This window comes from Triticum urartu, chromosome 2A (genome assembly GCF_056163025.1).
Source record: "Triticum urartu cultivar PI428250 chromosome 2A, HENAU_Tu73, whole genome shotgun sequence".
Classification (NCBI taxonomy): Eukaryota; Viridiplantae; Streptophyta; class Magnoliopsida; order Poales; family Poaceae; genus Triticum; species Triticum urartu.
Window position 1 is genome coordinate 158462748 of NC_141874.1, and position 14238 is coordinate 158476985.

At 49.2% G+C, this 14238-nt stretch overlaps 1 protein-coding gene across 1 annotated transcript; it reads left to right on the plus strand.

The window, feature by feature from the left end:
- Window positions 1-2295: 2295 nt before the first annotated feature.
- On the plus strand, window positions 2296-2727 carry LOC147984373 (uncharacterized). Its single transcript, XM_087541070.1, has one exon. The coding sequence runs from the start codon at window positions 2296-2298 to the stop codon at window positions 2725-2727; it is 432 nt and encodes a 143-aa protein (XP_087397196.1).
- The last annotated feature ends 11511 nt before the right edge of the window (window positions 2728-14238 follow it).

Sequence of the window (14238 nt, forward strand, 5' to 3'; positions counted from 1 at the left end):
TGCATCGTCATCCGTACCATCGATGTCTTCGGAGTCGAAGTTGAGCATGTCGGTTAAATCGTCGACGGTGGCTACTAAGTGGGTGGTGGGTGGGCAGCAAATTTCTTCGTCGTCCGCATCCCATTCTAGCCGGACATTGTTCGGCCAAGGTTCTCCTGACAAGGAGAGAGACCTTAATGAATTTAGCACATCCCCGAAGGGCGAGTGCTGAAAGATATCCATGGAGGTGAACTCCATGATCGGCGCCCAGTCAGATTCCATGGGCACGGATGTAAGTGGCTCGGAGTCCATGGCCGGAGGTGAATCCAGTGGTTCGGCGACACGACTCTCGTAAGGGGTGAAGTCAGTATCCAGCTCTATCGCCACTGAGAGTGCGATCTCCATTGCGAGGTCTATCCCTCCGCTCTCGGATGGCGCGATTTGCTCCGGATTGACGGCCGGAGTAGTTGCAGATGTGATTTCCCGAATATTGTCCGACGGCAGAGTTACGTCATGCTCGTCGTGACTGTGCGGCGCACCTGACATGGGCTCGAATCCGTCAAAGATCAAGTCTCCGCAGATGTCGACAGTGTAGTTTAAGTTTCCGAACCTGACCTGATGGCCCGGGGCGTAGCTCTCGATCTGCTCCAGATGGCCAAGCGAATTGGCCCGCAGTGCGAAGCCGCCGAATACAAAGATCTGTCCGGGGAGGAAAACCTCACCCTGGACCACATCGTTACGGATGATCGAAGGAGCCATCAAACCTTATGGCGATGGCACAGTGGAACTCTCAATGAAAGCACCAATGTCGGTGTCGAAACCGACGGATCTCGGGTAGGGGGTCCCGAACTGCGCGTCTAAGGCAGATGGTAATAGGAGACAAGGGACATGATGTTTACCCAGGTTCGGGCCCTCTTGAAGGAGGTAATACCCTACGTCCTGCTTGATTGTTCTTGATGATATGAGTATTACAAGAGTGGATCTACCACGAGATCATAGAGGCTAAACCCTAGAAGCTAGCCTATGGTATGATTGTATGTTGTCGTACGGACTAAACCCTCTGGTTTATATAGACACCGGAGGGGGCTACAGTTACACAAAGTCGGTTACAAGGGAGGAGATCTACATATCCGTATTGCCTAGCTTGCCTTCCATGCCAAGGAGAGTCCCAACCGGACACAAGACAAAGTCTTCTATCTTGTATCTTCACAGTCCAACAGTCCGGCCAAAGGATATAGTCCGGCTGTCCGAAGACCCCCTAATCCAGGACTCCCTCAATGAGGTAGCCATGAAACACCTTTCTTTGATGTTGGAAGGGTCAGCCAGAGCTTGGTTTAATGACTTGGCTCCTGGCAGCATATTCAGTTGGGAAGAGTTAGCCCGAGTGTTTGTTAGAACATTTGAAGGCACTTGCAAGCGGCTTGCAGGGCTGACAGATTTGCAGCATTGTGTTCAGAAGCCAAATGAGACGTTGAGGGATTATATCCAAAGGTGGACCAGTTTGCATCACACAGTGGAAAACGTGTCACCACACCAAGAAGTCTGCGCCTTCAAGGAGGGTGTTCGGTACCGAGAGCTGAACTTAAAATTCGGTCGGATATGAGATATGACTCTGACCCGAATGATGGAAATAGCTACTCGGTACGCTAACGGTGAAGAAGAAGACCGACTCCGCAGTGGCAGGAGCAAACCAGTCGCCCAAGATGGAGGAGGAGGTAATTCCAATCGGAAACAGAAGCGCAAGGCCGAACCCGCCGCTCCTGGTGAAGCTGTAGTATTGACTCAGGGAAAATTCAAGGGAAAACCTAAAGGGCCATGGGTCCCTAAAAAGGTGAAAGATTCAGCAGGAAAGGATGTGTTAGATCTGCCTTGTCATATACACACCAAAGTGGATGAAGAGGGAAATCTGATTTATCCCAAGCATACCACTCGACAATGTTGACTCCTTATCCAGCAATTCCGAGAAGGCCAGTCCAAGGAGAAAGAGAAAGAGTCAGATAGGACAAAGACAAAGAGGAAGACGATGGTTTCCCCAACATCAATGCCACTTTGGTGTTTTTTGCTGATATTGAGAGCAAAAGTTGATTGAAAGTCATTAACAGAGAAGTGAACATGGTTGCTCCGGCAACGGCAACATATTTGAAGTGGTCAAAGACTCCCATTACATTCGGCCAGTCAGATCACCTGGCACGTGTTGCTACCCTAGGTAGGAAAGCGTTGGTGGTCGACCCGGTCGTCGGAGGTACCCGATTGACCAAGGTCCTCATGGATGGTGGTAGTGGTTTGAACATTCTATATTCCGAGACTCTCCGAGAGATGGGCATCCCGATGTCCAAGCTTAGTGAAAGCAATATGCGCTTCCACGGGGTCATTCCTGAGAAAAAAGCTGATTCACTCGGCCAGATCACTCTTGACGTGGTATTCGGCGACTCGAAGAACTATCGCAAGGAAAAGTTGACATTCAAAGTTGTGGATTTTCACAGTGCTTATCATGCTATTTTGGGCAGACCTGCGTATGCTCACTTCATGGCTCGACCATGTTATGTATACCTCAAGCTGAAGATGCTTGGGCCCAAAGGTTTGATTACGATCACTGGTAATCGTCAGAGAGCGGAGGAATGTTTCCAGAAAGGCTCAAAGATTTCCGATGAACAGATGGCAGAAGTAGAAATGCAAGAGTACCAGAAGAACGCAGATCCCAGTGATTTGTTGCGTGCCAAGAAGCCCGCTTCAGAATATTCATTTTAGTCGTTCGGTGAAACGAAACAAGTTCATGTTCACCCGACCGATCTAATACTGCTCCGACTCATATCTCAACAACATTCGACATCAAATAGGAAGAAGCGCTCATCCAGTTCCTCCGTGAGAACTGGGACATCTTTGCATGGAAACCTTCTGACATGCCAGGTGTACCCAGGGGACTAGCTGAGCACCGTTTGCGAGTCGACCCGAAAGCAAAACCTGTCAAAGAGCATCTTCGTCGGTCCGCCGTGGAGAAGAGGAAAGCAATTGGTGAGGAGGTGGCTTGGTTTCTGGCAGCTGAGTTCATCCGCGAGATATACCACTCCGAGTGGCTTGCCAATGCTGTCATGGTCCCAAAAAAGGATGATTCACTTCACATGTGCATCGACTTCAAGCATATCAATCGGGCCTACCCGAAAGATCATTTCCCTCTGCCCCGCATCGATCAAATTGTTGACTCGATCGCGGGATGCGAGCGTTTGTCCTTTCTGGACGCTTATTCCGCGTACCATCAGATCTGACTGTATGGTCCTGATGAAATAAAAACAACTTTTATCACTCCATTCGGGTGCTTTTGCTATGTTCCAATGCCATTTGGTCTCAAGAATGTTGGTGCCACATTCATGAGCATGATTCAGAAGTGTCTGCTCACTCAAATCAGTCGGAATGTGGAAGCATACATGGATGACATCATGGTCAAGTCACGTAAAGGTTCCAACCTACTGACTGACCTCGCCGAAACCTTTGCATATCATGGTCTCAAGCATATCAATCTGAGAAGGTATGATATCAAGCTTAATCCATCAAAGTGCACATTCAGAGTCCCAGGAGGAAAGTTACTCAGTTTTCTCGTCTCCGAACGAGGGTTCGATGCAAACCCAGAAAAATTTGGTGCAATTCTCCTAATGAAATGCCCTGTGCGTGTGCATGATGTCCAGAAGCTTACTGGTTGCCTGGCCGCATTAAGCCGATTCATTACTCATCTTGGTGAAAAGGCATTGCCTATTTACCGACTGATGAAGAAGTCTGACAAGTTTGAGTGGACTCCTGAAGCTGACGCAACATTTGCAGAGCTCAAAACCCTGTTTTCCACCTAGCCGGTGCTTGCTGCTCCAATCAGCAAAGAGCCTTTACTGCTTTATATCGCAGCCACTGGAAAAGTTGTCAGTACGGTGCTCACAGTCGAGCGGGAAGAAGAAGGAAAAGCCTTCAAAGTTTAGCGCCCAGTGTATTATATTTCTGAAGTCTTAACCCCGTCCGAGCAGAGATACCCTCATTATCCAAAGTTGGTTTATGGAATTTATCTGACGATAAATAAAGTTGCACATTACTTCTCAGATCACTCGGTTTCAGTTGTCATTGATGCTCCATTATCAGAAATTCTGAACAAACAGAGATGCAACTGGTCGAGTGGCGAAGTGGGAGATTGAAATCCTTCCGTTACATATCAAGTTTGAGGCAAAGAAAGCAATCAAGTCCCAAGCAATAGCAGATTTCCTCGCCGAGTGGAGTGAGCAGCAACAACCGACTCAAATTCATTCGGGACATTGGACTATGTTCTTTGATGGGTCCAAGATGCTGAACGGTTGTGGTGCTGGGGTGGTCCTGGTATCCCCACGAGGCGACAAACTCAGTTATGTTCTCCAAATTCACTTTGATTCCTCCAACAATGAGGCTGAATATGAGGCACTTCTGTACGGGTTGTGTATGGCCATTTCACTTGGCGTCCGCCGCCTGATGGTTTACGACGACTCAGATTTGGTGGTCAATCAAGTGATGAAGGAATGGGATATCAGGAGCCCAGCTATGACTGGCTATTGCAATGCAGTGAGGAAGTTGGAAAAGAAGTTCGAGGGGTTAGAGCTCCACCACATACCCTGAGTCAAGAATCAAGCTGTTGATGATCTGGTGAAGATAGGCTCCAAGCGTGAATCTATTCCCAGCAATGTGTTTTTGGAACATCTCCACACTCCCCCAGTTTAAGAGGATCCTTTCATGGAAGAGCCCCCGCAACCGAAAAGTTCCACCGACTAGACTGAGGTTGAAATTCCAGCCGTGGTCGACCTGATCATGGAGGTTTTGGTTATCACCCCATATTGGACGGTGCCATATGTTGCATACATTCTCAGAAAAGAACTTCTAGAGGATGAGGATGAGGCCTGTCAGATCGTTCGTTGATCCAAAGCCTTCACTGTGATAGGTGGTCGACTGTACAGAGAGAGTGTGACCGGAGTTGCTCAATGATGCATTACCCCAGAGGAAGGTCGAATGATTCTCAATGATATCCACTCGGGGACCTGTGGTCACCATGCGTCCTCTCGGACAATCATGGACAAAGCATACCGAGCAGGTTTTTACTGGCCACGTGCAAATGAAATGGCAAAAGAAATAGTCGACAAGTGTGAGGGCTGCCGGTTCTACTCCGACATGTCTCACAAGCCCGCTTTAGCCTTGAAGACCATTCCACTCGTCTGGCCATTCACTCTTTGGGGCTTGGATATGGTTGGACCCCTGAGGACTGGTAGAAGTGGTTTTACTCATTTGCTTGTAGCAGTCGACAAGTTCACTAAGTGGATCGTGGCCAAGCCTATTAAGAATCTCGACTTGGGCACTGCCATCAGTTTCATCAGAGAGCTGACGTTCAGATATGGAGTCCCTCACAGTATTATCACGGATAATGGCTCCAACTTTGATTTTGATGAGTTCAGAGCATTCTACGCCTCCCAGGGTACTCGGGTCGACTACGCGTCTGTTACGCATCCGCAGTCGAATGGACAGGCAGAGAGAGCAAATGGTTTGATCCTCCAAGGGCTGAAACCCCAGTTGATGCATGACCTCAAGCATGCAGCAGGCGCTTGGGTAGATGAGTTGCCTGCTGTCCTTTGGGGATTGTGAACAACGCCAAACCAGTCAACTGGTCGGACTCCCTTCTTCATGGTCTATGGGGCGAAGCCGTGCTGCCAAGTGACTTGCTTCACAACACGCCTTGAGTGGAACTTTTCTCAGAAGTTGAAGCAGAGCAAGCTCGGCAAGATGCGGTTGACCTCCTGGAAGAAGAGAGAGATGGCTTTGATCCGATCGACCATTTATCAGCAAGACCTCCATCGATTCCATGCCAGAAATATGAGAAGTCGAGCAATTTAGGAAGGAGACCTAGTGCTCCGAGTGGTTCAGCAACGTCCTCACAAGCTTGCTCCTGCTTGGGAAGGTCCCTTCATCATCACCAAGGTGCTCCACAACGGAGCTTATCACCTTTATAATGTGGAACACAAGAAAGACGAGCCACGCGCTTGGAACGCGGATTTGCTCTTCCCTTTTAACACTTAAGCACTCGGGTCGGCGAGTTGTAATAAGAATCGTTCATTTTGCTTATCAAAAACAAGATTTTTGTGGTGCCTTAATGATTGTTATCCTGTCAAGTTGTGTGTTCAAATCCCCCAGTGGGTGGATTAGCTGTGAATCCGATTCGCCTAAGTTTTTAAAAAATCCTACCGAGTGGAGAGCAATCCTCCCACTCGGGGGCTTAGCTACAGTTCTGTACTCGCCTAAGTTTAAAAAATCCTACCTAGTGGAGAGCAATCCTCCCACTCGGGGGCTTAGCTGCAGTTATGTACTCGCCTAAGTTTAAAAAATCCTACCGGGTGGAGAGAAATCCTCCCACTCGGGGGCTTAGCTGCAGTCCCGTACTCACGTAGTTTAAAAAATCCTACTGAGTGGATAGAAATCCTCCCACTCAGGGGTTTAGCTGCAGTCCCGTGCTCGCCTAAGTTTAAAAAAATCCTACCGTGTGGAGAGCAATCCTCCAACTCGGGGGCTTAGTTGTAGTCCCGTACTCGCCTAAGTTTAAAAAATCCTACCGAGTGGAGAGCAATTCTCCCACTCGGAGGCTTAGCTGCAGTCCCGTGCTTGCCTAAGTTAAAAAAAATCCTACCATGTGGAGAGCAATCCTCCCACTCAGAGGCTTAGCTGCAGTCCCGTACTCGCTATCGGTGTCAAAACCAGCGGATCTCGGGTAGGGGCTCCCGAACTGTGCGTCTAAGGTTGATGGTAACAAGAGACAGGGGACACAATGCTTTACCCAGGTTCGGGCCCTCTCTATGGAGGTAATACCCTACGTCCTGCTTGATTGATCTTGATGAATATGAGTATTACAAGAGTTGGTCTACCACGAGATCGTAATGGCTAAACCCTAGAGGCCTAGTTTGTATGGTTATGATAATGTACCTGTCCTCCGGACTAAGTCCTCCGGTTTATATAGACACCGCGAGGATCTAGGGTTACACAATGTCAGTTATAAAGAAAGGAATCTACATATCTAGTCACCAAGCTTGCCTTCCACGCCAAGGAGAGTCCTATCTGGACACGGGTGCAGTCTTCAGTCTTCGTACCTTCAAAGCCCACCAGTTCGGCCCATGGCTAACAGGCCGGATGCCCGAGGACCCCTTAGTCCAGGACTCCCTCAGTAGCCCCTGAACCAGGCTTCAATGACGAGGTGTTCGGCACGCAGATTGTCTTCGGCATTGCAAGGCGGGTTCCTCCTCTGACGACTTCCAAATAATGTATTCGGTTTTTAATTCAAGGCCGCGCCCCTCGGCTTTTGTGCATCAATGACCTCAGCTTCCACGTGTCGGGCGAATGCGGACGGTCAGGGTATTTTTTGCTAATAACACCCTGGTTATGCAAGAAAGAGCGTCTATTTAAAGAGATTGGGTCTCAGATCCATTTTGCACCATACGGAGAAAATCCTCAGAGATTGCCAGGAAAGACCATTCCAACATGGCTAGCATTCCCAGCTCCTCCTCCCGTTTCGACCCGAAGAAAGGCGAGCGGGAGAGGTGCTCCGTCTCCCACAGTCGATTGGTGAAGTTGCAAACGCAGGGATTTCTCCCCCTGCATATCTAGTCCCTCTTCGAGCAAGGTTAGCTTCCTTCAACAGCAAAACCCAGGCGAAGGATTTCCCCAATCCATCTGCGGGGGAACGAGTATGCTTTGTCCCCTATCTGCTGAGGGGCATGGGATTTCCAATTCACCCATTCCTCCAAGGGCTTCTGGAGTATTATGGCCTCCAGATGCACAATTTTACCCCAGCCTCCATCCTGCACATTGCGGGTTATGTCGCTTTATGCGAACTATTCCTGGGTTGTGAGGCCCATTTTGATCTGTGGAGAAGGTTGTTTTGTCTTATCCCGCGCAACCACGAGGGATCTATATTTGAAGTGGGCGGGGACAAAATATGGCGCATTGCTGAGACCGGATACCTATCCGGAACACCGAAGAAAGCTTCCGAAGAGTGGACCTCCGAATGGTTTTATATTGACGACGTCGCTCTTCCCGACCCAGTCCGGATGGGCCTCCCTGAATTTTCAAGTGCTCCATTGAAGAAACGCCATAGCTGGCGTCCTCGGAGCCTTGAGGAAGAGGATAGCGCAGAGATCAATCTGCTGCTAGGTAAGATTAAGATGCTCGCCCAGTCCGGATTGTCAATAGTTGAGGTAATGGCGGTCTCCATAACGCGTGGGGTCCAACCACTCCAATATAGAGGGCTACCCATGTGGCATTACGATGGGGAAGACAACGCCTCCCGCTGCGGTTGGAAGGGCCCGAAGACTCCAGCCACTCTGGCCAAAATATTGGCCGAACTGTATAAAGGGGAGCAGGAGGAGTTCACTCATCTCGAAAATCGAGACGGGTTTTCCGTGTACAATTCTCCTAGCTGGGTAAGATCTAACTCCACTATTCGACTCCTCTCCCTGAATTATTTTTGAAGGTCGGTATCTTATTCATTGATGACAGGAATGGCGAAAGGCTGTCGAGGGGATCCATGACCCTGCCCCTCAGCCGGAGAATCACAATCGGGATCTTGACCCCGGATATGAGGAAGATCCGGACATATTCATGGAGCTCAAAGATGGAGTTCTCTATCAGACGAGCTATGATGGCACGGATGTACCCATCATCGCCGATTACCCCGGCCTCCTTCCTATTTCGCACGTAAGTAATCAGGAGACACTTTGTCCGAGAGGATTTTCTCATTCTTCCTCACTCACCGCACCATCCTGTGCCCAGAAGGGGAGGCGTTTGGCGCGTCGTGCAGCCCCGGGGGCATCTCTAGAGGGAACGGCTCCCGCGTCGGGCAGGCCTTCGAAGAGGAAGGTAAACAGAGATACGGTCGGGCCTTCCTTGAAGAGGTATGGGTTTGCAACTATGCTCTTTTTAGCAGTCGCGTCCAACTGTGACTTATATGTCTATTTTTTATCAGGGAAAAGGTTCGGTGGACTGTGCCCGGGACCCGACCAGTCGTACTCCTGATCACCAAGGTTCGGTCCCAGCCGAAGAGACGGGGCCCGATATGGGAGTGGCGCCGGACTGTCCTTCTCCGAGGGTTCGGAAAATATGTCCGTCACCAATTCGGAAGTGGAGAGCGCCATGAATCATCGGAGCCGGAGGGCCGTTTTATGAAATCCCCGCTTCTCAAAAGAGGCGTTCGGTGCCTTTAGCTCGGCTGATGCATACATCCGAGCTGCTCAAGATGGGCTTAACAGGGCCATCGAGCAACATTTGAAAGATGTGCAGGTAAGTTTGCCTTGTCCGAATTTGATAACCATGTGCCCGTAGCCCCCGAGACTTGAAGAAGTTGGGACAAATGTTTTAAGGATCATTGTATAACCAGGTTCTTACGGAGAAGAACAACATGCTAGCCCAAGAGCTGGAGCAGTGTTGTACACAGCTAACTGCTTCTACCACTGAACTAGAAAAGTTCAAGAAGGCGTCCTCTGGTAATATTTCCCTCCATCGAGAAACAAAAAATTATACGCCAGTTGTATTGCAACTGCTGCTTGTCTCATAACAGGGTCATCGGACCAACTGGAAGAGGAACTCAAGGCCGCTCAACCGAGCAAAAAACAGGCGAAGAGACAACATGCCGCAGGCGAGCGCGTTCTGACCCAAGTTAGAGAGGAGAAAAACAAACTCCAGGATTCAAACACCAAACTGGGCAAAGAACTGAAAGATGTGCGATCCTAACTAGCCGACTTCGTGAAGGAGAACAAAAAGCTACGAGGCGGCATATTCAGTATGTGGCCAAATTTATCTTATAACAATTTGGGGGTACAATTAGCTGATATAGCTGTGATTGCAGGTATGTTGACGGGCCGTCCCGAAGAGGAGGTGTTCGGATCATCAAGTGATCTTCTACAAGGGCTGTCGCAGTTACATGAGCAAGCTCGGCAGGCAATGTGGAGTGTAGCCAAGGCCTTATGTCCATCCGCCTCCCCTCTAGGGAGTATGGAGAAGCTTGTAGAGCTGTTCAAGGGAGCGTGGCGGCGTATCCGACCATGGAAGATATCGGCCTGCCGAGAGGGTGCGCGAGAGGCCTGGGCCATGGTAAAAACGCGGTATACCAAGCTGGATCCGAATCACATGGCCCGGGTCGGACCGCTAGGGTCAAATGGGGAAGAAATTCCCGTTAGTTTAGTATATGACCAAGTAGAGGTGGCCACAAGATATTCCCAACATGATTGTAAGTTAGACCGCCTGTTGGACGGTATAGAGGAGGAAGTCTTTAAGTCCTAAGTAACTATGTACTTTCCTTCTAGCTGGATTGTAAAAACAATTTTCATGGCCGACCTTTTCGCTTCGACCTATGGACCCGAAGGTGCGGAGTGTTTCCGAATATCCTAGCGGTAAAATATACCGGGGTATGCATGGGAAATAGGCGTAGGGGTCATAGTTGCTTGATCATACAATGTGTATCCGGCTAGTTATGTTAAATTACATTATGTATGAAACATCTTACAGAGAGAATAGTTCCGTTAAGGGTTCCTTTCCCTGGGTGTGCATGCGTTTAATGTTCATATCCGAACTATGATTGAAAAAAATCATAGTGTAAGTAACTTCTGGGGTTTCACAATGGAGTGAATGTGGAAACGTCTTTAATTCACCGACTGAATATTCCCTTAAGAACGCTAGCTTTTGGCTTCACCCAGTCTGAGGTACACATCCGGATGACCCGGCAGCAACAATCGCAGAGGTGCTCCCTTTATGCCCTAGCTGAACTAACGGGAACGTAGGGCATAAGCACAGGAGCCAGGCAACCCAGCTTGGCCAAACTTAAGTCATATCGATGCATATAATGGCAAAGAAAAGGTACATATGGGAAGAACGGATATGTGGTGAGCATGATGCTCGAAGAATAGTAGCAAGCTTCTGTACAAGAAGCCCCCAGGTATAATGTACGTACATATTTGGAGATGTACGCATCAGGGGAGCGCGGTCTAGCCATACTAAAGCCATAGGGCTAAAGAGCAAAACGAAAAGAGAGAAAAAATAACGTTAATAACAGGAGGAAGGAGACGAACACAGAGTTCAGCGCTAGGCATAGAATCACCGGAGTCTGGCCGCATTCCAGGGGTTTGTCTCTAGGTCATTGTCTGACGTATCACGCAGGCGGTACGCTCCTTCGTGAGAACTTCGTCAATGATGAAGGGACCCTCCCACTTGGGCTTGAGTTTGTCCTTTTTCTTCTCCGGCAGGCGTAGAATGAGTTCACCAATGTTATAAGTCTTGGACCGCACTTCTCTGCTTTGATACCTGCGAGCCTGCTGTTCATAAAATGCGAAACGGGCTTTTGTGATGTCGTGCTCCTCCTCCAAGGCATCTAAGCTGTCTTGTCGATCAAGCTCGGCCTCTCTCTCTCTCTCTCTTCATACATGCGCACTCGAGGTGAGTCATGAATAATGTCGCAGGGTAACACTGCTTCCGCACCATACACCATAAAGAAAGGTATATATCCAGTAGTGCGGTTGGTCGTGGTCCGCAACCTCCAGAGTACGGAGTCAAGTTCCTCCACTCAGTGCTTGTTTGATTCTTTCAAAGACCGCACTAGTCTAGGTTTGATGCCGCTCATAATAAGACCATTAGCCTGTTTGACTTGACCATTTGTCTGCGAGTGATAGACAAAGGCGTAATCGAGCTTAATGCCCAGATTAGCACACCAAGTTTTCACTTCCTCGATTGTGAAATTAGAGCCATTATCGGTGATGATGCTGTGTGGAACACCATAACGGTGTACCACGCCGGATATGAAATCTATTACCGGCCCCGCCTCGGCCATTTTGACTGGTTTGGCCTCTATCCACTTAGTGAATTTGTCCACCATGACTAGCAGATACTTTCTCTTATGGCTTGCTCCTTTAAGGGGTCCGACCATATCGAGTCCCCAGACCGCAAAAGGCCAAGTGATGGGGATTGTTTGTAAGGCAGTGGGGGCATATGGTTTTGGTTGGCGAAGAGTTGGTATCCAACGCAATGTTGGACAAGGTCCTGTGCATCTGCTCGGGCCGTCAGCCAATAAAACCCTGTACGGAAGGCCTTGCTAACAAGGGCCCGAGCTGCGGCGTGGTGCCCGCCGAGACCTGCATGAATCTCAGCCAGAACCTATCGCCCCTCCTCTTCGGAGATACATCTTTGAAGGACTCCGGTAGCGCTTTTGTTATAGAGCTCTCCGTCATGAACCTTGTAGGCCTTCGAACGCCGGACAATGCATCTCCTTCTTATTAAGGTAGGCCAGGAATGGCTCGGTCCATCGGGCGATGACTGCCATAATGAGATGGGTCGATGGTGTTATTTTGGTGGTTGAGCCTCCGAGGATATCGGTGTGTTCGGAATCTGGGGTTGTGTTTGGATCTGGACTGGTGTTGCCACCCTCCCCCTGCCACACCACAAATGTCTTAAAAAGCCTTTCCATAAAAATGTTAGGTGGGATGGGGTCGCGCTTAGCGCCTATGCGAGAAAGAACGTCCGCCGCTTGATTACTTTCTTGGGCCACATGATGGAACTCGAGTCCCTCGAACCGAGCTGACATTTTTAGGACGGCATTACGATAGGCTGCCATCTTCGGGTCTTTGGCAACGAAGTCTCCATTTATTTGAGATATTGCGAGGTTTGAGTCCCCACGCACTTCCAGGCGCTGTATGCCCATGGAGACAGCCATCCGGAGACCATGCAATAAGGCCTCGTATTCGGCTACGTTATTGGAGTCTGTGTATAGTATTTGGAGTAAGTACTGAACAACGTCTCCAGTAGGGGACGTTAAAACGACGCCCGCTCCTAGTCCTGCCAGCATTTTGGAGCCATCGAAATACATAACCCAATTGGAATATGTGTCGTACTCTTTAGGGAGTTCGGCCTCTGTCAATTCGGCGATGAAGTCAGCCAGTACTTGGGATTTAATAGCTTGACGTGGTTTATATGTAATGTCAAATGGGAGGATCTCAATGGCCCATTTGGAAATCCAGCCCGTGGCATCGTGGTTGTTTATTATGTCATTGAGTGGTACTTCGGAAGCCACCGTGATCGAACACTCCTGGAAGTAGTGTCGTAGCTTTCGGGATGCAATGAAGACCGCGTTTGCTATGTTTTGATAATGAGGGTACCGGTATTTGCATGGGTTCACCGACGTTTGGTACGGCCAGGAACTCTCATAGTGGGAATTTGTGTCCATCCTGTTCTCGTTCAACGACGAGTACGACGCTCACCACCTGATGTGTTGCCGATATGTATAGCAACATGGGCTCACCGACGTTTGGTGCGGCCAGGATTGGGTTGCTCGCTACAAGGGTTTTTATTTCTTCCAGTCCGGTTGTTGCCACATTCGTCCACACGAACCGATCGGTTCGCCGTAGAAGGCGATAGAGTGGCAATGACTTTTCTCCCAATCTGGAGATAACGCGGCTTAGAGCTGCCACGCAACCTGCGAGTTTTTGGACTTGTTTAAGGTCTGTTGGCGTAGCCAATTGTGACAGAGCTCGGATTTTTGGCTGGATTTGCTTCAATTCCTCTATTGGAAACGATGAAGCCCAGCAGCTTTCCTGCGAGGACACCAAAAACACACTTTTCCGGATTGAGCTTAATGTCATATGCGCGGAGGTTGTCAAATGTGAGGCGTAGGTCGTCTATTAGTGTTTCGACGTGCCTTGTCTTGATTACGAAGTCATCCGCATAGGCTTCAACTGTCTTTCCGATCTGTTTCTCCAGGCATGTTTGGATCATGCGTTGATAAGTGGCGTCGGTATTCTTGAGTCCGAAGGGCATGGTGTTGAAGCATAATGGCCCATATGGGGCGATGAATGATGTTGCAGCTTGATCGGACTCCTTCATTATAATTTGATGGTATCCGGAATATGCGTCAAGGAAACATAATGAGTCGTGTTCTGCGGTAGCATCAATGATCTGGTCAATGCGGGAGAGGGGGAAGGGATCCTTAGGGCAAGCCTTGTTGAGGTCTTTGAAATTGACGCATAGGCGCCAGGACTTGTCCTTCTTTGGAACCATCACCAGGTTTGCCAGCCAGTCCGGATGTTCTATTTCTCTAATGAATCCTGCCTCGATTAGGTTGGCTAGGTCCTCCCCCATAGCTTGACGTTTGGGTTCGAAAAAGCGCCGCAGTGTTTGCTTGACCGGTTTATATCCCTTTAATATATTGAGGCTGTGTTCAGCCAACTCGCATGGGATTCCTGG

Excerpts from the sequence above, each read along its gene's own strand:
- LOC147984373 (XM_087541070.1), top strand. The coding sequence starts at position 2,296 with ATGGGCATCCCGATGTCCAAGCTTAGTGAAAGCAATATGCGCTTCCAC.